General features: G+C 37.7%; 1 protein-coding gene across 2 annotated transcripts in view; it reads right to left on the reverse strand.

The window, feature by feature from the left end:
- Positions 1-3,278: 3,278 nt before the first annotated feature.
- mdfi (MyoD family inhibitor) overlaps positions 3,279-21,908 on the reverse strand; it is a 35,233-nt gene continuing 16,603 nt past the window's right edge. For both annotated transcript variants that reach the window (XM_060858098.1, XM_060858097.1), the window contains 2 exons: positions 6,164-6,454; positions 3,279-5,328 (listed from right to left, as the gene is read on the reverse strand). In XM_060858098.1, the coding sequence (XP_060714081.1) occupies positions 5,075-5,328; positions 6,164-6,454 (545 nt within the window). In that variant the 3' untranslated portion in view covers positions 3,279-5,074. The remainder of the gene's footprint in view (positions 5,329-6,163; positions 6,455-21,908) is intronic.

Genomic DNA, 21,908 nt, shown 5'->3' on the forward strand with positions numbered 1-21,908 from the left:
CATGTTAGAGCCAAGACCATTGATGAATTACACTGTGGATTGGCACATCCAAGAATCTTTTTTTAAAAGTAAAACTCAGAATTATCAGTTTGCCTCAGCATTTCAGGACAGTTCATCCAGGAAAACAAGAACATTTATCGTCCTCTGCTTCACTCATTAGACATAAATGCTCAGCTTTCAATGTGAGCTTTATTAATTATCTAAAAACTCTGCATTTTGAGTAATAACTCAGACTGGGATGCTTTCCCAGGATAATCTTCCACCACCATGTAGAGTGGTGTCCAGCACGCGTTTGCTTCCGTGAGACAGGAGTAGTAACAAATCAAGAAGGCAGAGCCAAAATTTTTTTAAACCTATGGGGATCTTGTGCAAGCAAACGCTGTGGTTCAAATTGTCTGACTGGCAAAGATTTCACTAACTGGAAAAATGCATTCTTGTAATGACTCCAAGCTTGTTGGCTTATAGTAGTTTTGGAGTAGTTGCACATAGCAAGCTTTGAAAAATCTCACTCTGATCACTTAAAAGAAGTGTTGGATAAGCTATTTCTTCTCTCATCATTCTCTGGCTCATCATGTGCTCTGAGCGCCGATCATCTGATTGATTTGCTCGTCTCTCATGAACAATTTGGATTAAATAAAGTGTTTCATGATCATAAAACAGTGACGCCTCATTCTTCAGCCAATGGGCAAACTGAAGAACAGCTGTTTCTAATAAAACTTTTTTTTACCTTGAGGGTACGAGTTAAACAGCTGATTGCACACAGTTTTGTTTTTCTCTATCTACTGTAGTTACTTTAAGCAAGAAACAAAATATTGCAATACAAGCACAAGAAACAGGATTGTCTTAGCTGACATGCGCAAGCCTGAGCAGTTTTAAATTCCCACATAAATAACCACAACAGCATGTTATGAGACAGAATGTAGCACTGTCCTAAACAATAAGCCAGTGTTTTGTATATTGCAAGGAAGATTAATAGCCTTGTCCTAATCCAGTTGGCAAAGGACTGCGTTCCAAACAACAAAAAGGCAGAAGGTTTCAAATTTGACCTATTTTCACCCTAGGAAATTTATCAGTGTGGAGAAAACACAGTCATATTGTATTTGTTGTTTTGATCTCAATTGTACAGTTAATCTTTAGCATATTTTTGTGGTAAGGCCTGCCAGTGAGTGCACCAGGCTGTGTGTAAATGTAGCCTACGTGTTTTTAAGGCATGTATGTGCAGAAAGAGAAAGAGAGTGAGATTGGGATGGCTCCGAAACAGGCCTTGGGGCAGCTAACGTCTCTTTAATGTGGGAATCCAAAATGTTCAGTCGTAGTGAGAGTCTGGCTCCAATCCCACAGCGCTTGTGTCTCATTAAGACTCTTCAAAACTGATCTGCAATGGTGTGTGTGCTATTTAGTGTACATTACATGTGTAAAGAAGCCACAAAATGACAAAGAAACCACTAGATATGCTGGATCTGCACATATTAGTGGTAACTGAGGAAGGTTCCGGGCGATTGACTGCAGTCCTCATTTGCAAAAACCAAAGAATTTCACTAAATGTTCCTGTTTTTATTCTTCCCAGATGGTAGAGTTCATTTCGAAGTGATGTGACCTCTATTCCACATACATGGCATATGACGGTAAGGTTTAGTTTGCGTTGTTTAAGCCGATTCTAGAGCCAACACTTCTCAATGGCTTTGTAAAATATAAAGAAGCCGGCACTTCATCAACCACTTCTCATCTTGGTTCATGTTTCTGAGAGGTTACAGTTCACCCTCCACTTCTAAGAACCAATGGCCTTCTAGTCTGAACTGGATTAGTTGAAAGACAACAGCTCTGTGGACGCCTTTGCTCTCTGTTGACCCCTACATTAATAAAGTGGAGGCTGTGTTCTGTGTTTGGAATATTTCGACTTCTGGAGAAAAAGGGAAGTCGAAATTTCTGTGCGCCAAAGGCGAATTCTATGTCAGGAGTATTAATTTATGATTTTCATCACAGCTGGTGACCCCATCACCTCGATTAAAATGCAGGCTTTGTAATTTCATGGTTAATATTCAATAGCCACTTGTCCTCTCTTCGTGAAGTGTGAGAATATGAGAATATCTTGAGGGGATTGCTGGAAAGTATGTGTGTGAATACCAATGCACTGGGTGTCCAGGATACAGGACACTGTTGAACTGTTGGATGCCCAGCGATGTTCTTGTTAACAGTGTCCTGAAGAGAAATGAATGGATGCTCTGTATGCATCCGGTCTTTGGTGTCAAGCGAGCAGATTCCTGCTTATAAAACAGGTGAGAAACGTAGATCTGATTTATTTTTTTTACATTAGAGGGTTAAAAACTCCTGAGTAAAAAAGAAGTAACAAGAACCTGCACCTCCCTTACTGGCGCACTGGCATTTCTCCTCAACCACTTTGGCATCCTATAAAAAGTGCATTAAAGTTCTCTGTTTCGCAAAAAAAAGCCCCTCAGATCAGAGAAAAGCAGTTGAAATTGAGCCTTAAGACAACATCCAAGTTTGATCATCATCTATTACACTTTCTGGCAAAATGGTGAAATGTTGAAGGCTGATTATACTACAAGTACCCTTAATGATTACTTAAATATCAACCCAATTGGCAATGAATCCAACCTTGAAATACCCTATACATATGAACAAACGTTTGTAAATGTTGACCATCACACCCGTATGTGGAACTTTCCCAAAATGTTGCCTCAGATTTGGAAGCACACGATTGTATAAGATGTCTTTGTATGCTGTAGCATTACAAATTCTTTTAACTGGAACTAAGAGGCTGAAACCTGTTCCAGCAGTGCATATGTTCATAAAGTGAGCTCCATGACAAACATGGTTAGAGTGGAAGAACTCAAATGGTCTGCACAGAGCCCTGTCCTCAACTCCACTGTATACCTTTGGGATGAACAAATCCCCATAACCACACTAAAGATTTTAAAGTAAACCCTTCCCAGAAGATTATTATAAGGTTATTATAAGCGCAAATGAGAGACAAATCTGGAATGGGACGTTCACTAAGAAAATATGGGTGTATAGATGAAATGATCAGATGTCCGATGGTCACATAGTATGTACAATATTTACCATATTGAATTTTTAAATACATGCCAGATATTTTATTAACAGCTATTTTTGAACCAGTCTTGCTCATTCTACGGTATTATTTATTGTATGTTTTTCCTGAAGAAACATTTCATTCCACTGTATACAAGATATAAAAGATAATGACAAACAATGCACCAAATATACTGTGGGAATAAATGGTACAAACACAAGAGTTTCAACACTGTCATTTATTCCATAGTTTATATGAAGAATTTTACATATCTAGTCTCTTTGTCAAGTTTATGTTTATTTTCTATATTTAATATCCAGTTCCTTTTTTTTTTGTAGATTGTCATCAAGATGTAAACATTATCGACTACTTACTACAACATGATTTGCTAATTTGATGTTACTGCTAACAAAAAAAAAAAGAAAGAAGAAAGAGAAGAAAAAAATTAAAACAAATATCGGGCTTCTTACAATAAGAAGCTTCTATTAATAAGACTTGATGTGTAGGCTAAACTCAAATGAAATTAACACATGTTAAAACAAATAAGCTGAAACATTTGCATCACCATAGAATCTTGAAAAATAAAGAATCAGCCATTCGTGTTTTTCAGTTTCAAACTAATGCATGTTTACCGATATCAGCAATTTTAGAACTTTCATGATCACAACAAACATACTGTATACTGAAACTGTTAACAAAGGATGTAATCAAATGACAGAATAATCAAGGATGCTGGCATTTTAGAAAGAAATTTATTAGCAGAAACTGAAATTTTGGGCAAAATTTGGAATTAATATTAATTATTATTGGAGTCTGTTCTTTTCTTTTTTTAAGCAATAACATTAATTTCAAGCAAGAATTTAAAATTTAATTAAAAATTAAAAGTTTTTTTTTCTTAATTTCTTGCCTCCAATTGTACTTTTGGAAAAAACATACGCAAGGCTTGCACAGTATTTTGGCCATTTGGAACAGGGCTTTAAAAGAAAAAAGAAATAGAATAGAATTGGAAGAAAAGGAACAAAAGTAAAAACGAACAAACTGAAAATATCACAGGACAGGATAAAGAGAGCAACAAATCTCTCTGTTCACATGAGTAAATACAATAATCATCAAACCTGTGCATTGCATAAAATTTTTAAATAAACACAGCCCTTTCTCCAACTCCTGTCCACTTCAGTCCTGTGCTCACAGTTTATGGACAGCAGAGTGTTACAGTAAGTGTGCATATATAGAAGGAACCCTTTTGCATTACTGTACATTGGGTCAGTGTCTTAGAAGACAGAAAAGTGCCGTCAGCGTCGCCAAATCGATGAAGTCAAATCTGGTTACAGTTTCCTGGAGAATATAAATGGAAGCTGCTTCAAAAAGATGACATCATATTTAAAAAAAGAAGCCAGTGAGTTCTCATTCAAGCATCATTTTTTGGGAATGAAATGTGGGACTGTTAAAGGTGAAATGTAATAATAATAATAATAATAATAATAATAATAATAATAATAATAATAATAATAATAATAATAATAATGTGCAGATTTTTGCTGAATTTTCACACTGGGATTTGGTGCACCAAAATATTAAGCAGCGATGGTGATATTCATTCTCTGAATAAATGTGTAAGTTGTAATGCAATATGAAGGAGTGAAATTGGCCAATTTAGCCTACAACATCTGCAACCATTAGCAAGTATCTATGTCTTAAAGATGTCTTTTCCCAATCATGTTGGACTACAGAAGATGGATCAGAAGGGAGAGTCTTAAAGCAGACTGCAAAAAAAGCCAGTGTCCCAGAATTCTTGTAAAATCTGAGGCTAAAAGTCACTGACTTTCAAGCAGACTGAACTGGAACCCAATCAGCAAGCTCGGAAACACAGACCAGATCTTCCTTACAGGATTTGTCATGCTTCTCATTGGGAAACGAACCTCGAAGCCCAGTGAGTCAGGAGTCCTCTGATTGAATTTCCCACGTGTAACTTCTCACAAGAAGTTCTGAGCGGACACTGCAGTGACCCCTACAGGAGGTTCAGGAAGAGAAGCAGAGGCCGCAGCACTCCATGCAGATCTCTAGGCAGTCGGCCGACTCGCAGCAGGCGTCGATGATGCCACAGTCCATGTCACACGGAAGCTCGCAGTCTCCGCATTCTTCTGAGCCGCAGCAGCAGCAGAAGCACGAATCATCAGAGGAGCAGGAGCCACATGTTGCACAGTCCAGCACGATGTTGCACAGCATTAGGAACTCGCAGAACAGGCAAGCCAGGATGCAGTGAACACAGCAGTCTGACACACACACAGAGAAATGATGTCATAAAATTCTGACGTTAGTAAATGAATGTGTGATGCAGAATACTTGCTTGATTTTTAACCCTGTGTTCACACTGGCAGTGAAGCAGAAGCTGGAAGTCTTTTATTTGCATTGAAAGTTGGTGATTTATGACTTGATTTTTTTTCCCACAAAAGAGTTTTTTTTTCTGACATTAGTGGACTATGATGCACAGCCAGTACCTTTGCTGTCTCACAGCTCCAGGGTCTCTGCTTCAATCCTGAGCTTGGGTTACTATCTATGTGGAGTTCTTTCGCCAAAATGACCATGTGACCTTTAAAAATGGGTTGAGATCAGTTCAAGTTGGAGAGGGTAATTAGACTCCCTAAGGTTATATCATGCTACAGTTTAATGGAGATAGCTCAGAAGAGTCCAATAATACATTGGACAGATGTCCATCAGCCATAACATTAACACCACCTACCTAATATAGTGCGGTCTGGCAGTTAACAAGTGGTAAAAGAAAACCCGATTCATTGGACCTTCCATTGTTCCATGGTCCAGTTCTGATGCATACATGCACATTGTAGGTGCTTTCAACAGTGAACAGGGCTCAGCATGGGCACCTTGTCCCACCACTTTTTGAAAGGTGCAATTCGATTTAAAGTAATTCACCTTATCTTTCAGTGTTTATAATGTAAGGGCTAAGTGAAAATAAAACTCACACTAACCCCTCTATGTAGTAATTTTAGCTTTGGTATTCCTAGTCAATAAGCCATTTCTAGATTTGTGACAAATTTAATTGATAAGAGCAGCTGTTAAATGCTTAATGTAAACATAAACTGTACCCACCATCCTGGGCTTCTGTGGGGATCTGTGAGCTGTTAGACTTGGAGCTTCCTTTACTTCTCTTGCTGCTCTGGCTGTTGATCGACGGGTTTGATTGCAACTTTTTGGGGGTCTTATGATGTGCACACGAAGATGAGGATGTCGACGCCGCTGCCCGCAAGATTGCTGCGCCGCTCTTGACGCCATTGCTGTGCACCTGGTGTTTCAGAGACTTGCCATTTTTCATAAGTGCTGCAGACTCCGAGGGGCTGGTTAACGACTTGTGCAGGGGTGTAGACCTGGCCTGAGGTTGACCTAGAGAAGAATGATAAAATACAACAAAGATGAGACAATCGTCACTGTGGTCAAGCACTTTGTTAAAATATGAGGTCTTCCACTGTACAATTATTCTCCTCTTATAACCTAGAGACCCAAAAATAATCCCAAAGTCTGCACAGTTTTGTACTACACACCTATCAAGTATCTTGTTTCCTCCTCAAAAACAGGCTGGAATGCTAATGAGTATTAAAATGAATGCTACTCATAGTAGATTTCCTGAGTTTCTGAGTTCAAAGCCTTTACTTGAACACTCACAAATGATAACTCAGCATCTACGAGATCTGCTTCCCATGCATACACATAATCGACTGAGAAAATAGCATCGTTGTTGTTTTTTTCCAGAAAAAAGGTCGTGGGAGATTTACGCCAGTTCAGGGACCTTCAATTTTAAGACCATGTGTCTTGATGGAATAAGTCCATGTGTTTGTAATATCCATCCCATAATAACTAACCAGATGTTAGCACTACAAATAAATTTATAGCAACATGAAGAGCTGCTGAAAGTGTTGATTAATTTTCTATAACAGCAGGGCTCTGTCACTCGTTACGGCAGCGACTCGTTACGGCTGTCACTCTTCACGGCTCCATGAAATTTTCTAGTTTCTAAAGTACAGTAACAGCTCATTCACGGGGACTTGTATGGCAAATAAACACAAACACCTAGCTAAACAAATCATATCGGGCAAGAACCGATTGCAATATCATTAAAAACTCTGGAAGCATTTGTGTAATCAGAAGAATAAACAAGGAGAGAAATCCAATTCTTGTAAATTCATTGGACCGTTTTGCTTTACCTGAGGGACACAAACATAAAAAATCCTGCTGACTATAAATAAAGTGCGGCAATTATAACTTAAAACAGTTTACATAATGTTCTAATTGGTTCATACAATCATTCAATTGCATTGCTTTTCATCATTAAACATGCTACACATGCTATTTGGCTAATGACAGATGACAAATTGGCAGATTGTTTCCAAATGCTGTCAGTTTTTATTGGATCGGACTGAGGATTAGAAAATACGCTATAGAAAACCGATTAACGTTTGAAAACAACATAAAACTTTGCAGCTTCTTTGTTGTGTCATCTGCTGTGGCTTATCCAAACCCATGCATTTATGTAAATGAATTAGCTGAAGAAAGATCATTAGTCCAGCGACAAACTGGAGATATGGAGGTAGAGAAGACAGAAATGGAAATAGAAACCTAACCATATCCAGTTCAAACAGTCTAATTTATATGTTATAGACTATTCACCCATTCATTATGTGTTGCCCTTATTCTACACTGGCTCTAAGAAGCCTGGAGTCTATCCCAGGATCTTGGTACACAAGGTTGGGGACACCCTGGACAGGTTTCCAAGCCATCAGCACACAATCACACAAACACACTCTATGGACATTTTAGAGATGTCAATTAGCCTACAATGCATGTCTTTGGACTGTTGAAGGAAACTGGAGATCCCAGAAGAAACCCCAAAGCACTTACAAACTCTGCATGTCCTTTAGCAATAAAGAAAATGAATGAGTCGGCATTAAAAAGTAACTCCATGTTAGTTGCTTTGTATGTAAGGACTTTGTTGCTGTTTCACAATTTAATAGAACACCCCTTGTATCATTGGAAAGCAGTAAACACTTTGCTCAGAGAAATTGTAAACCAAATACTTTAGCTCAGGACATACTGTGGTTGCCAATTGTTTTCAATCAATTAATTAAAAAACTCACATTCTGACTAAATTCTGACAGCTTCTATATTTTTACGCCATATAGTTCGGGTCAGTCCCTCTGGTTTCCTTCTTTGCTTTTTGAAGTTCAGACGTAGACTCCCCATAAGTTTACAACCTACAAATGTTCTAGTGTTCCTCCGCAAAACCACTCGGCGAGTTGTTCTTGGCAGCTTATCGACAGACCTGCATATATTTTACTCCCGAACACCACATCCTAATTACGCCGGACGAAAGAAAAACTAAGTGAAAAGCACACCTTTGCTGCCAAAAGAAATACCCTTTTATAAATCTGAAATAAGAACTTATCATAAGACTTTATAGAATCCTGATGTACTGTAGCACTGAACATTTTCGTGACCATAGCATACTGGTTTTGGGTCACACAGAAAAGATCCTGAGAGGGAAGTGAAATTTTGAATTCATTAGAAGAAGAGTTTTGTCCCAACGCCTATGGGTAGATAAACACACCTCTCATGATTGCCACACACTGTGGCCTGAAGCATATGAAATAGTACTTGAAAAAAAAAAATTACATTAGACCAATAGTGCTCTGTTGTTCTTGGGAAGCCATTGAGGTTATGCAACAACTAATCTAGTGTGACTGAATATTTTTTCATTCAGTCTTTTCAAACTTCCAGATGTCTGACCTGTTAGAAGAAAGATTTTAAAGTTCTTATTTTTTGTTTGCATTTATGCGTGTCAAATCCCTCAAGCTGCTAAAAAGTCATAGTAGGCCCTCGTCTCTCGTTCTCTAGGTCGGAATGAAAACAAGCATATGACCACATTTCACTATGGGATCCATAGGTTTGGAGTTAGAAAGAGCGAGTGATGGTAATTGGCTACCACCCCCACTGTTCCCCAAACCCACCTATAAAAACCAGAGCTCTAATGTATACATGTCTGGCTTTGCCACGTTTACAGTGAGTGTCGGTTTTCCGCAGAAATGCCCAACACAGCTCACATTAAAGAAAGTGTGATGGATAGGAAGATGAAAGACATCTGGAGAATGAAATGCAGAAAAAAAAAATTGAAAAATTTTTTTTATTTAAAAAAAAAAACATTTTAACAATCAGACTTATTTTAAATTAAGCCGGAGACCAATTTTTAAGTGTCACTTCAATATTGAAAATGTAATAATTATGACAACAACAACAACAACAACAACAACAATAATAATAATAATAATAATAATAATAATAATAATAATAATAATAATAATAAATCCAATTAATTAATTAATTAATTAATTCAATTAATCTTTTTCTTTTTATTATTAGTTTGCTACTGGAGCTTATCCCAGCCTCTATTATCTGTTTTTTTTTTGTTTTGTTTTTTTTTTATTGTATTTCGCATCGTTAGTTTTCAGGGTTCCAGGCATCCTCTTAAAACATAGCAAACCAATCTCTACTGGATTGAATCAGTCGCACTGGAGGTGTTAAGTGGCTTACAAAAAAACATCCTCTCTTGTCCTCTCAATCACGTCTTTCTATAAATCGCTCACCGAAAGCAATCCGTCAAGAAAACAAAAAGTTTGCGCAGACTTTAGTAGGTTTCTGACAACAGAATGTTTCATACAAAGGGAAATGTGTGATTATTCTTCACATTTAGTTCAAAACAGATGCCTCATCTGTTTAGAGTCTATGCCTTCAGTCAATAGTGGTAAGCTATTAGTGGTAATAGCTTCAAACTGATGCCTTATTTATAGCCAGGAAACAATAATTAATGCTTCAGCATTAAAGTGTAAGTGTAGCCTGTTCGGTCATGCCAGTTGCATATCTGGATTTTTATAAAGGAAAGTATTTTATGGAGCTGATCCTCTTACACATTTTGGGAACATACCCATGCTATAAAATATCCTTTGACAAATTTCAGTTTTTTTTACACCATGTAACACCACTGATGATGGTGTTCTCAGATCTGAAATCCTGTATGTGTGGAAATATGGTTACTGTGAAGGCCACAGATGATGATTTACAATGATTTATGATTTTATTCATCATCAAACCATTCAGTGAGTTTTGAACCATATGGAAGTGGGCGGCGTCAACATTAAAGAGGCGACTCGCATCGGTATAGAATTTCACCAAAGGATAAGTATCAAACAGAAGAATTGCACCGAATTGCAGTGATAATTGGAACTACATGGATCTACAGTTAGACCTAAAAATGTTTCAAAAAATAATAACAGGGCTGATGAAGGGGTACAGGTCACGTTTTCAGAGCTGTACTTTTTCTGGATGTATGCCACACATGCATACATCCACTATTTCTTTGAGACTATTTCCTTGCAAACAATGAAACCTCTACACAAGTCCAAAATCCAGATCGTCTGGACTTGCTCAGCGGATTTTACATGCCACAGGGCAGGACATGATGTTAAGTGCATAAAAGCATCACGCTCTACCTGTCAGGAAGCATACGTACTGTAGGTATCGCAAAACAAATTTGATTCTTAACCAGTTCGCTATACGAGTTCAAATATGAGCAGTGAGAAAAAGCCAATTTCTCATTAGTATGTGAAAAAAAACAACACAGTCACACAGTCATGGCTTTATACGCTAACAAGAACCAGTCTTAGAAAAACCACACTGCTTTTCAGTTTTAAATTAAACACCCTCCACATTCTCACACACAAATAGAACCACCCGCTGCTTACACGCTTACCACCAAAACTTTTTTTGGGAAACAGTCTAACAGCATTTCCATAATCTGGTCCATTTTGAGCTTTACGACCACAGCAAGTCAAGGTAATTTAACCCTCAGTGGGATTGTTTTGATGACATTAGGAAATATAAACTCTAAACAAACATTTCAAGATTTTTTTTTTTTTTTTAAGATTTTTCAGTTTTCTGTAATCCCCTTTAAATCCTTAACAGATTTATTTTGGATGTTTCGATCAGGGCTACAAAGTTGTAAAGTCTCTGACTTTGTGACTCAGGAAGGAAATGTGATTTTGTATTAAAAAATTATAACCTTGTGAGAAAAAAAAACAATATGAAAATGTTTCAAGTATATCTAAAATACTTAAAAATCAAGACATGGTTTTCTTGAGATTTCTGAGCAGTCTATTAAGAAGTTGTTTCTAGACAAAAATGGTGAAAAATTTTGGGCACGGTATCAAACATACTGTCTTACATTGGCTGTGTGTGTGTGTGTGTGTGTGTGAGACAGCATTTACTTATATCCAGTTGGAGTCCTCAAAAGAATAGTTCTGTCTGACAGTATTGACCTAATGCCTTATTTTTAAAACATTAAACTAGCCAAAAGATTTTTTTTTATTACTAAGGCCAGGGTTAGATGTAGGTTAAGGTTATTTAGCTTCAATAGGTCCTGCAAAGGAGAGTAAGAGCCCTGTGTGTGTGTGTGTGTGTGTGTGTGTGTGTGTGTGTGTGTGTGTGTGTGTGTGTGTGTGTGTGTGTGTGTGTGTGTGTTAGCCATTTAGCCATGGCCATCTGTTCTCAAAGCGAGAGGGCAGAATGCAAATCAACACTAATAACTGACCACAGTGCCAGTTCACAAGCACTGGAATATTCTCTCTGACACACACACAAACCACTGCAAACTGCTGTATGCTGTACAGTCAGGAGAAAGGAGTCTTTGTCTGGTTTATGGGTCACACATCTCAAAAGAGACAAGCTGTCCATCTCTTGCCAACTCCCAGTTGTGCACTATGGAGAGAAAAAAAATTGGTGCATGTGTATGTGTGTGTTTGTGTGTGTGTGTGTGTGTGTGTGTGTGTGTATGTGGGGGGTGGGGGGGTATTAGATAGCAGGGGAAACAAATACCAAAAAAGAACACCTTATTGCAGGCCTGAAACTTGTTTAGACATTAAAACAAATGAGATTCAGCCCTCAGGTGGCTAAAAATACACTACTTTGCTTCTTAATGACAGAGAACTTCACAGACAGGGTGGATAGAGGGACAAACACAGTTGAGAAAAAAAAGAAAAAAAAAAGAATGCTGAGAGCGAATAAAAGAGGGGTGTGGACATCAGGCTTGTAGTCGAGCAGTACAACATCAGGGAGCTAGAGGTGAGTCAAAGGCAAGGTGATTCAGCCTGTGATGGCTACTCCACCCTGAAAAAGCACATTCTGCTCCACACACACACACACACACACATATACACAAAGAAAAGAACCTTTTCTCCTAAACCTAAACCCCTAATCTCCTGCTGCATCCAAAATGCAGTGAGTAATGGCGCCCCTGTTTTTCAGCCACATGGCAGCAGAGAGCAATGACTCAGTGCTCTCAGTGCTCTCTGACTCATGCTAAAGGGCTACAATACAAATACACACAATTACTAAAAACACAGCATGTTTAAAACATTACGCTTTAATGTTAAGGCATGATTCTTTTCATTTGTTTCCAAAAATCATTTTCTGTTTCATGATGGAGATGTTTTTCATAAAAAGGATTGATAACCAAATTTCTCAATCATATGGTAAATGTCTATAGCTGGGGCTCTCAAACGTCATTTATTTATTTATATTTGTAATATAAATAAATAAATAAATAAATAAATAAATAAATAAAGTAAAAGAAATTCCACAGACCCCTTATTACAGTTTTATTAAAAGAACATTACTTAAATGTGTAGAATAATATTTAGGATGTTTTATTAGAGCCATATTCCATATTCCTGTGTATTTCTATACAGAGGGCACATTATTTTTGAGTTATTGAGCATTGGACTTGGAGACCTACACACTTTTAAATATCATGGACAATGTTATGTACCCCGTGGATATGTCTGATGAGCTACACTTAGAGTCATGGGTACCAAAGACATTTAAGGGTTTGAGTCTTTAATCAAGTAGGACAAGGTGGCTTAGTGGTAAGTTTGCCTTGCCCTCCATGGTTAGGGGTTTGATTCCAGCCTTTGCTGTGTGTATGTATGTAGTTGCTTCTACTCCCAGTGCTTTTTGGGTTTGCTCTCCCAGTCGAAAGACGTGTTAAAAGCATTTGTCTGATGGGGTGACACTCCCTCTAGGGTATGCCCTTAGAATTGGCTCCATGTTGCCCCAACCCTTGCTGTTGATTAAATTAGTACATTATTTTAATGAATCTTATAACTTTTATCAGGTACAACTGAAATACTATCTGGATTATAAGTTTGTATATTTGGATATTACTTGGACGAGCAATAGCGCAAGTCAAGTTTTGTTCATTCATATATGCCCATTCACACCTAGAGTGACCGGGTGTGTCTGGAGGTTAAGAGGAAACCAGTGAGCATAGGGAGAACGTGCAAAGAAACTCTGCACAAACAGTATCCCGAGCTCAAAACTGAACGGAGACCATGGAGTTTTGAGAAATGTTAAACGCCTCACTTCCTGTTTATACTTTAAACACTGCACCTTCTACTGTAATAGTGGACTGATCCAGCATGTTTAGAGAATGCTCAGGGTGTCTTCTTAAACCTAACGAGCAAAAAAGGATTTAATTCATTATGAAAATTCCACTGTCATCTTTAGCTCATCACTGACAAACATCTGATTTAAGTCTGATCACTAGACTGAGTAGGAGCAGTATGATAGCAAACTATTTCAATATGTAAGATTTCGTTACACACCTTAAAGAGTCCATGATCTGACAGTTATGGGCTACAATATGTAGCTAACTTTGTCCTGTTGGTAGCACAAGAGGGTATATAGTAAGTATAGTAGCACACACAAAAACTGATGAGAAGATTGTTCTGGACAGTACAAATTAGTTGCCAAATCTCATGAACAGTGTGAACTGGGAAAGTAAAAAGAAAACATATTATCCTCTCTACAGATGCTGTACATTATGTTGCTTGGACCCTTCATTAAGATCCGATCCACAAAAACGATTCGACGACTCCTTAAAAAAAAAAAGATGGTGAAGAAGTTCAAACCGTACTTTAATCCACACTTGCCATGGCTCATTTCAATGACAATCTCCAGTGATGAGACATCTAATTAGAGAATTTTAGAACTGAGGCTTAAGCCATCATTTTTCACCTGCTTTAAAAGGAGTGTATTTCCCCTGATAGGGCCCTTCTGAAGGGTGATAATGGATGAATGAAAAATGGCCGGAATTGAGCTTTAAGTCCTGCTGAGATTGAATAAATGTTCTCTTACGTCTGAGCCAGAGATGAAGATGAGAGCGCGAAAAAGAGAAAGCATTCCATCACACGAGATGAGATGAGCATATTCTTAGCCAAGGATATAAATCCCTGATGGGCTATTAGACGAAAGTCTTAACATAGGCCTTTGTTCTGGCTTTTTTCAGTACTGCGCACACACTCACACACACACACACACACACACACACACACACACACACACACACCTTCATTCTCACTCACACACTAGGGGTGTAATGTTATCCCACTGTACTTGTATCTTTTTAGTGCTTCTTAAATTTGTATCTGTATTTGTAGTTGAATTTTGATGGGTGTGGCCTAAACCAGAAGTCCCCATAAACACTGGATTAAACTATCAAAAGAAGTAACTAAGTACATGCTAATGAAAAACCTTCTTCCTCTTATTCGGATCCATATTCAGTCACAGTCAAACAAACACACACACACACCAATGCCTACACACAACCACACTAAAAAATAATGGTCAAAAATCTGAATGTAACAATCATTTATGAAGAGTGAAACAGGGAAATACAGACCATTAAAATGATAAATCCATGCTAAAGCTAAAGACTGAATGCTGTGTGTTATCAGTGATGTGTGGGTTGTTGTAGATTAGCTGTTGTGGAAATTATGCAGACATGGACTTATATAAACTAAAATATATTCCAACGTCGCCATCAGTATAAAGTTATTTTAATGAACATAAGCCAGCTATTCAAATATTGGGCTCATGATTTAGCATTGTACAAAAATATTTGGCTATTTTTTGGGAGCCAAAGAGATTTTTATGTCTGAATTTTTCACCAACAGAGCCCATTAAGCAACATTACTGGTAACATTATTCATATAAACCTATTTATTGAGGTTTGGTTTAAACTCATTTAATTTAAGAGTCCTGTCAAAAAGGCTAATAATCACTGGAGCTTAATAATACATTTAATAACAAGGATGGTCAGATCTGCTGCTGCAAAACAACAACTGATAATCTAAAGAATAGAAAAGCATAGAGAGAGAATTAAAAAAGAATATATGAAAATAATAAAAATGGTTTAAAAATCAAAATAAGTGAAACAATAAATAATAAAGCGAGTAAAGGTAGAGCGACATGTACTGATTGCATACTAAAAAAGGGATCATGTGGTCAGTAAGATTTAAGAAAAAATATTGCGCATAGTTTACATGAAGATATTATATTTCGCTACAAACCGTTATTTAAACGTGAAACGTTTACGTGAAAAGTTTCGAATTACAAGACGGAATGGTGTACATAGTATTAACGTTAACCAGTTACATGGAAATCTCACAACTATGTTGGCACTGATGTGAATTAGAACTATAATACTAGATTTTTAATGATTATTTAATCATTATTTTAATAATTCATTAATATCATTATTATGTAATTCATTCATTATTTTTGCAAAACACCAGCATTGTGTGTTCGATTCTCAGCTCAGGTGTGACCATGGTGTTTGACTTTATTCAATGACATTTAAAACCACAGTTTTTTAGAAGATATTTGTGAACAATGAGGTTGCTTAAAAACCAAGAGAAGCTGAGGATCTGTAACAAAGAATGCTATAGGCTGCTGATGGCAGAAAGCCAATAACATAAACATTCCCATTAGTGCTATTAAATACTGTAGGCAAAGAGCAACACGTTTAGATGAATCCCAATTGTTTCCATGTTAGTCTTGGGGAAAATACGATAAATGCTACTATCAGAGGTGTAAACAGCCTGGAATTGAGGTACAGGAGTGTTTTATTATTCTTCCAGACAAACGCGGGACATATGGCTGAGGTCTGAGGATAAACTTAGAAATGATCTCACACATGTCGGGAAAATATGCACCCCCTTTTCGTCAGGAAACAGCAGGATTTCTGGAAAGACGTGAGTAAATGTTGATAAATAAAAAACAACGATGCAGATGTGAGACAAAATCTCTGTTTTCTCTTATCCACATGACTCCCTGTGGGAACTGATGCTCTCTCACAGACACACAACAAAGAGCAGTTTAGCTGCATTTCATGGCTTTCGCCGCACTTTGTACATAGACACGCCGGCCGGAGGCACTTTGTCCAGATGCATGCAACCTTCATGACATCATCGCTCTGAAGCCTGAGCATCTGGACCTCGTGGAACGTGATATGACCTCAGGGTTTTTCTGTCAGCATCAATCTGACACACAACTTGATAATCTATTTCCTATCTTCACTGTCCAGTCATTCGACATATGGGGCAAACAATGTACAAACCAGATTAAAAAAAAAAAAAACCCACAAGAGTAAGCACATGCCTCAGAGAGTGAACGGATCTATAAAGAGACATTCTCCTCATAAAGCCGATGAAGCAATGGTGTTCACTATTTTACAAGTTCCAAACAGACACTTCTCATGCGCTGTCGTCACAGGAAACCAGAAGGGAAAAGGAGTGAGACTGCACATGTGAGCCACGATATTACACTACTCTCAAAGGTCATGAATGACTTTTAAGGAGTCTGAATTATTTAATCTAAGATTTGACAGTGATTTGGATCAAGACTGTCTGGAACAATCCAATCAGGAATGCAGGTCAGATTGACCAAATCTATCTGATCATTTATGTTGTATTATACAATATAGCATATTCGCTTTGTGTTGGTTACATCATAACACCCTAGAGTATGTTACTCCTTACTTATGCGGGTCTATTGTTTATAGCCCAATTCGTTCAGTCCAGGAATGAAAAATCAAGCATTATTCGGTTTCAGAATTTACACATATTATGAAGTAAGCCACTTCTTAGTTGTTGCTGCTTGGTTGAAATGAAAACCTGCATCTACACTGACCCTTTCCAGATATGATTGGCATAATCTCACCCGGATCCTGTTGATTTGTACCTACTAATATCCGATGCTGTTATCGTTATCATAAAGACACATCTCAGGATACAATATGCAGAAGAACATCTTTTCAACACACTTGCTCTCTGTATACTGTGCTCAGTTATAACTGTGCTCAGTTATAAAGCAACTATTTGGTGCCACCCAAAAGAGGATGAGTTTCTTCCTCATGTAATGTCAGAGAATCATTCTGACACCGTCTGCATAAAGAAATGTAGAATATTGTGTGTATGTGGCCTTGACAGATATTTTCAGCAGCAACCTTGAACATTGGGACATTGTTGATGGGGTATCAAACCATCGCAGGGCAAAAGCTCACGTTACGGACAATTTAGAGATGCCAATCAGCAATGCTTGTCTTTGAGGCTTTCCTCCAGGTACTTCAGTTTCCTCCCCAAACTTCCTGAACAAAGGGCAGAGGCAGCACTTGAACCCACATCCCTGGAGGTGTGACATTTGTTTTGTTCTTAGTTTTCCATGTGCTTTTGTTTATAAAACCATGTGTCTTTGTTGCCGTTTTATTCCTGTCTCCTTCACCTTCTCTCAATGGTCTGTTGCTGATTGTGTTCAGCTGTTCTTTGACTTCTGTGTATCATTGTTCGTATGTTACCACACGGTACAGTAATTCTTGAGTTCATACTCATTGTATTGTCACCTGCTAAATATCTTGAGCATGATTCCTTTTTTTTTGCACTTTCATCTATTTCAAAATCTTGAATTATTAAACAGTGATTGACCAAAGGGCTTTAAGTTAACTAGTATGAGAGATTATATTTTTTTATATCCTCTTAAACAAACCTACTGGGACACATGAGAGCTTCAGTTGAAGAAGGCTTCAAGAAGAAGTCATTGGAATAGAGGTAAGACTTTAAACTTCACTGGCACCATTGGAATGAGGAATAATATGAGGTGGCGCCATTTTATCAGCTCACCCAATATCTCATTTCATTCTGCTTCTATTCCTTTGCCAATGCAACGAATCAGACCGCCTCCACCCTCTCACCCAGTCCACCTCTTTCCCCCGGGCTCTATCACATTCCACATGCCTCTCCCTGCTCCAAAGTTCTCAGAATTCCTGAGAGTAAACTTTCAACACTTCTAAGTATTACAGAAATGTTGAATTTTTAGTCTCAGGAATTTTCTTTCTACATTGATTGCGATGCTGCTACTCAGCCACCCTGTTCAGACATTCCGTGTGATTAGCAATTAGCAGTTCAGTTGAGCTGCTCACTATAACATTATATGATTAGTTAAATAACATGTAGTAAAGACCTGCAGTGTGTCAGTGGGGCAAGCTGAAGATGCTCAAGCAGGATATGACCTCATCAGCGACACCTAGTACATGCCTTATGGTTTGTACTAAAGGTGGTTTACTATTACATAATTGCTAGGGTGACTTACAGCAGCTCAGGAACATTATTTCCTCCCCTCATTTAATTACGTCAGACAGTTCGGTAGCCCTGAAAACTTTCCCAACTGGATTGTAAGGTTTATTTTTTATTCTTGGTTTCCCAAAGTTTGGATTTTAGGTGCAACGATATAACTCACAGGTGTGTGGAAACACTGACAAAACCTCACATTTAGACAAAAAAAATTATAGTAATATCATGAAACCATAAATGTTTGCTCATATAGTGTACACTAACTAAGTATTTGGTGACTTTTCGTCACCACGAATGCAATTTGTTTCATAAAAACATTAACATGAGCAGATAAGGAGTACGGTTGCTCGGCCACCACCTACCCAGGACATCACAGCCTCGGTTAATCCCTTAGTCTGTATCCGTGTAATCATTTTACCTACATAGCAAGCTTGGCATTACATCATGTTTGCTACCCAATAGCCAATACCCTATAAAAAAAAAAACAATACAGCTTCACATGTCCAAAGCGCAAGCTGTAATCATCAGAGGCATGTAAGCAGTTTCCTGTGACTGAATGAGGAGTTAAACCCGTATGTCAAACCCTGCTGAAAGATTGGATAATAAATCAAAAGAAACATAAGCTTAGATTTTATGGACCAAAGTGAAATGCAAACACCAAACGTTCAACACGGACGATCATGTGAAGGAGTGAAGAGAGCGATTGACCCATAACAAAAGTAACTCTGGTAGCGCTGGTGTCAAGGCAACGTGTTAACAATGGTGGTTACCACAGAAAATAATTGAATTTGTACATAAACCTAGTCATGGAAAGACGTAAACTCTAGACTGGGTTATTTAACTTATTATTTTTGATGAAGTCGAGAGTAAAGAGTGATATATTACCAAATAATTTGTGAAATATTTTACAGAGGTGGATTACGCAAAAGTGAATAATATACATCGGTCTGGACTGGTATAAACCAGACTGCAGAAATTCAGTGTGATTCAGTAACAGATCTTAACATCAGTGCACTTTTAGTCAGAACAATTAGTCACAGTCTAGTGGAGGCCTATACCCAACTGTCGACACACACTCACACACCTAAACACACACACACCCACACCCACATTTAGTCTAGCGAAGCTCTATAATGACATGCTCCTCTGAGTTACTATAACACAGAAAACAGAACACATCTGGAACAGTCTGAGAATGTTTTGATATCTCACAACACAAGCTCAACCTTTTTGCCTAAAGGAAGTATGTATTCCATGTTTCACAGCCTGTTCTTAAAAATCTGCAAATAAACACACTTTCCTTCAGGTAAATAGTATCATGTTTAATATACGGCATTCAACAATTTGCAGTAATAATGATAAGAGCACTGCAAGCTAGCTATTTAGCCTTATGTTCACCTGGAATTTATATAACACATAAAAATTGCTTCTTACACACACAGACACACACACGGAGAGAGCATTGACAGACGATGGAACCCAGCGGAAGAATCAAATTTCTTCTTAGTGGTACTGTGCGTGAGGAAGAAAAAACGCAAGATCAGCAACTTCCTTGGCCAGCTGTCCCACAGGGTGAAAATACATATGGTCTTAGCAAGCGCTTGTGTACTTTTGCTAAATCTAGAAATACGACACAAAGCTTTCTCTTCACTCTATATGACTTTGTTTGACACTCACATGGCAGTTTAACAAAACTGAATTATATGAGCATTTCCATATCCATTCATGGATAAACATATACAAAACTATAAGATATACATTTTGGTCTATAAGAGTTTGGAAGGTGAGCCAGTTTTCGTAATTTTACCTCTGTACACCACCACAATGGATTTGGACTGAAGTAATCAAGATACAATTGTCATGTAGGCTTTCAGATTTAATGCTAAGGGTTTAAGAACTGGACAATTGACTAATAAGTAGTTTCATGTCCAGGTAAAAAAAGGTGTCGAATGACCAAAACAACAAATTGGCATTGTTAAAAAGAATGAAGCGCTAACGATCTCAACAACACCAAAAGGTCTGGAAGACTACAGAAAATATAAATGATGGATGATCTCAAAATTCTTTCCTTGGAGAAGAAAAACCTTTTTACAACACCTAGCCAAGTCGTAGCCGTGTCATTGTTAACAACTAAAATGAAGAAATGGCTTAATAAATGTAAATATACCTCATGATACAAAAACCGGTTAAGACCAGATTAGACATTGCTAGAAAACAAATAAAAAAAAAAAACCTGTCCAGTTCTGGAACAAGATTATTTGGCCAGATTAAACCAAGATTGACTTGTACCAGAAAAAAATGAAGAGTAGAGTATGGAGAAGGAAAAAAGAGCTGATCCAAAGAATAACACATCATCTGTCAAGCATGGTGGAGGCAGTGTTATGGCATGAGCATGTACTCTATGGCTGCCAATGGAAGTCAGTCATTGGTGTTTATTGATGATGTGACAGCTGATGCGCATGGGATATATTTGGAATTTTTGTCCATTTTATTTTATAGCCTATTCAAATGGAGGAACTATATAGAAAAACAGCTCTAATTCCAAAATAGTTGCTGCAATATTTTTATAAACCCCTTGACTGAAAGCTGAAAGTTTACACTTCAATCACATCTTGATTGCTTTGCTCATTTCAAATCCACTGTGGTGGTGTACAGAAAACTGTGTCCTTGTCCAAATACAGTACTTACGATTCAGACTGTATCCAAATCCAAGATAAATCGTAACACATTTAACACAATCTGTACAAACACACTAACACTGCATTCTGAATACTTATTAGGGATTTTGACGTAATTGATTTCTTTTATCTTTCAGTCATCATTTTGGTGATTTGTAATCTTTACAGATTGCCTGAATGACAGCTGGGCCTTATAGAAAGGCAGGCAGGCTCTCGAAGGAAAAATGAGTAAGCTGAAGGCAAATTCCCTGCACAAGTTGCTTCTTTTCTCTTGGAAAGTGGTCAATTGTTTTCAGCACTCTTGACGAGTAGGAGTACACTTTGCCAATGATGATTCAGCAGGCACATTTTTGAACACGTTACCTGTATGCCTCATGTTTGCCAAAGTGCTGATTTATTTATAATCATCTCACACTTGTCAATATTTAGTGCTTTAAAGGAGGACATGCTTTATCTGCCAACCATAACATCTGTCTCAACACGTACCCCCTAGTATTCTCATAGTCCATACGTAGACAGGTTCACTAAATCTAAGAGGTCATTAAGAGTCACGATAAAACCTTTTGACAAACGTCTCTAGGATTTTTTTCTATCCTATTTTTGCTCTAATTTTTCTTGTCCAGTTCCCAGCCCAATCACAGTTCTCTGCTA

The sequence above is a fragment of the Tachysurus vachellii genome, chromosome 22 (genome assembly GCF_030014155.1).
Source record: "Tachysurus vachellii isolate PV-2020 chromosome 22, HZAU_Pvac_v1, whole genome shotgun sequence".
Classification (NCBI taxonomy): Eukaryota; Metazoa; Chordata; class Actinopteri; order Siluriformes; family Bagridae; genus Tachysurus; species Tachysurus vachellii.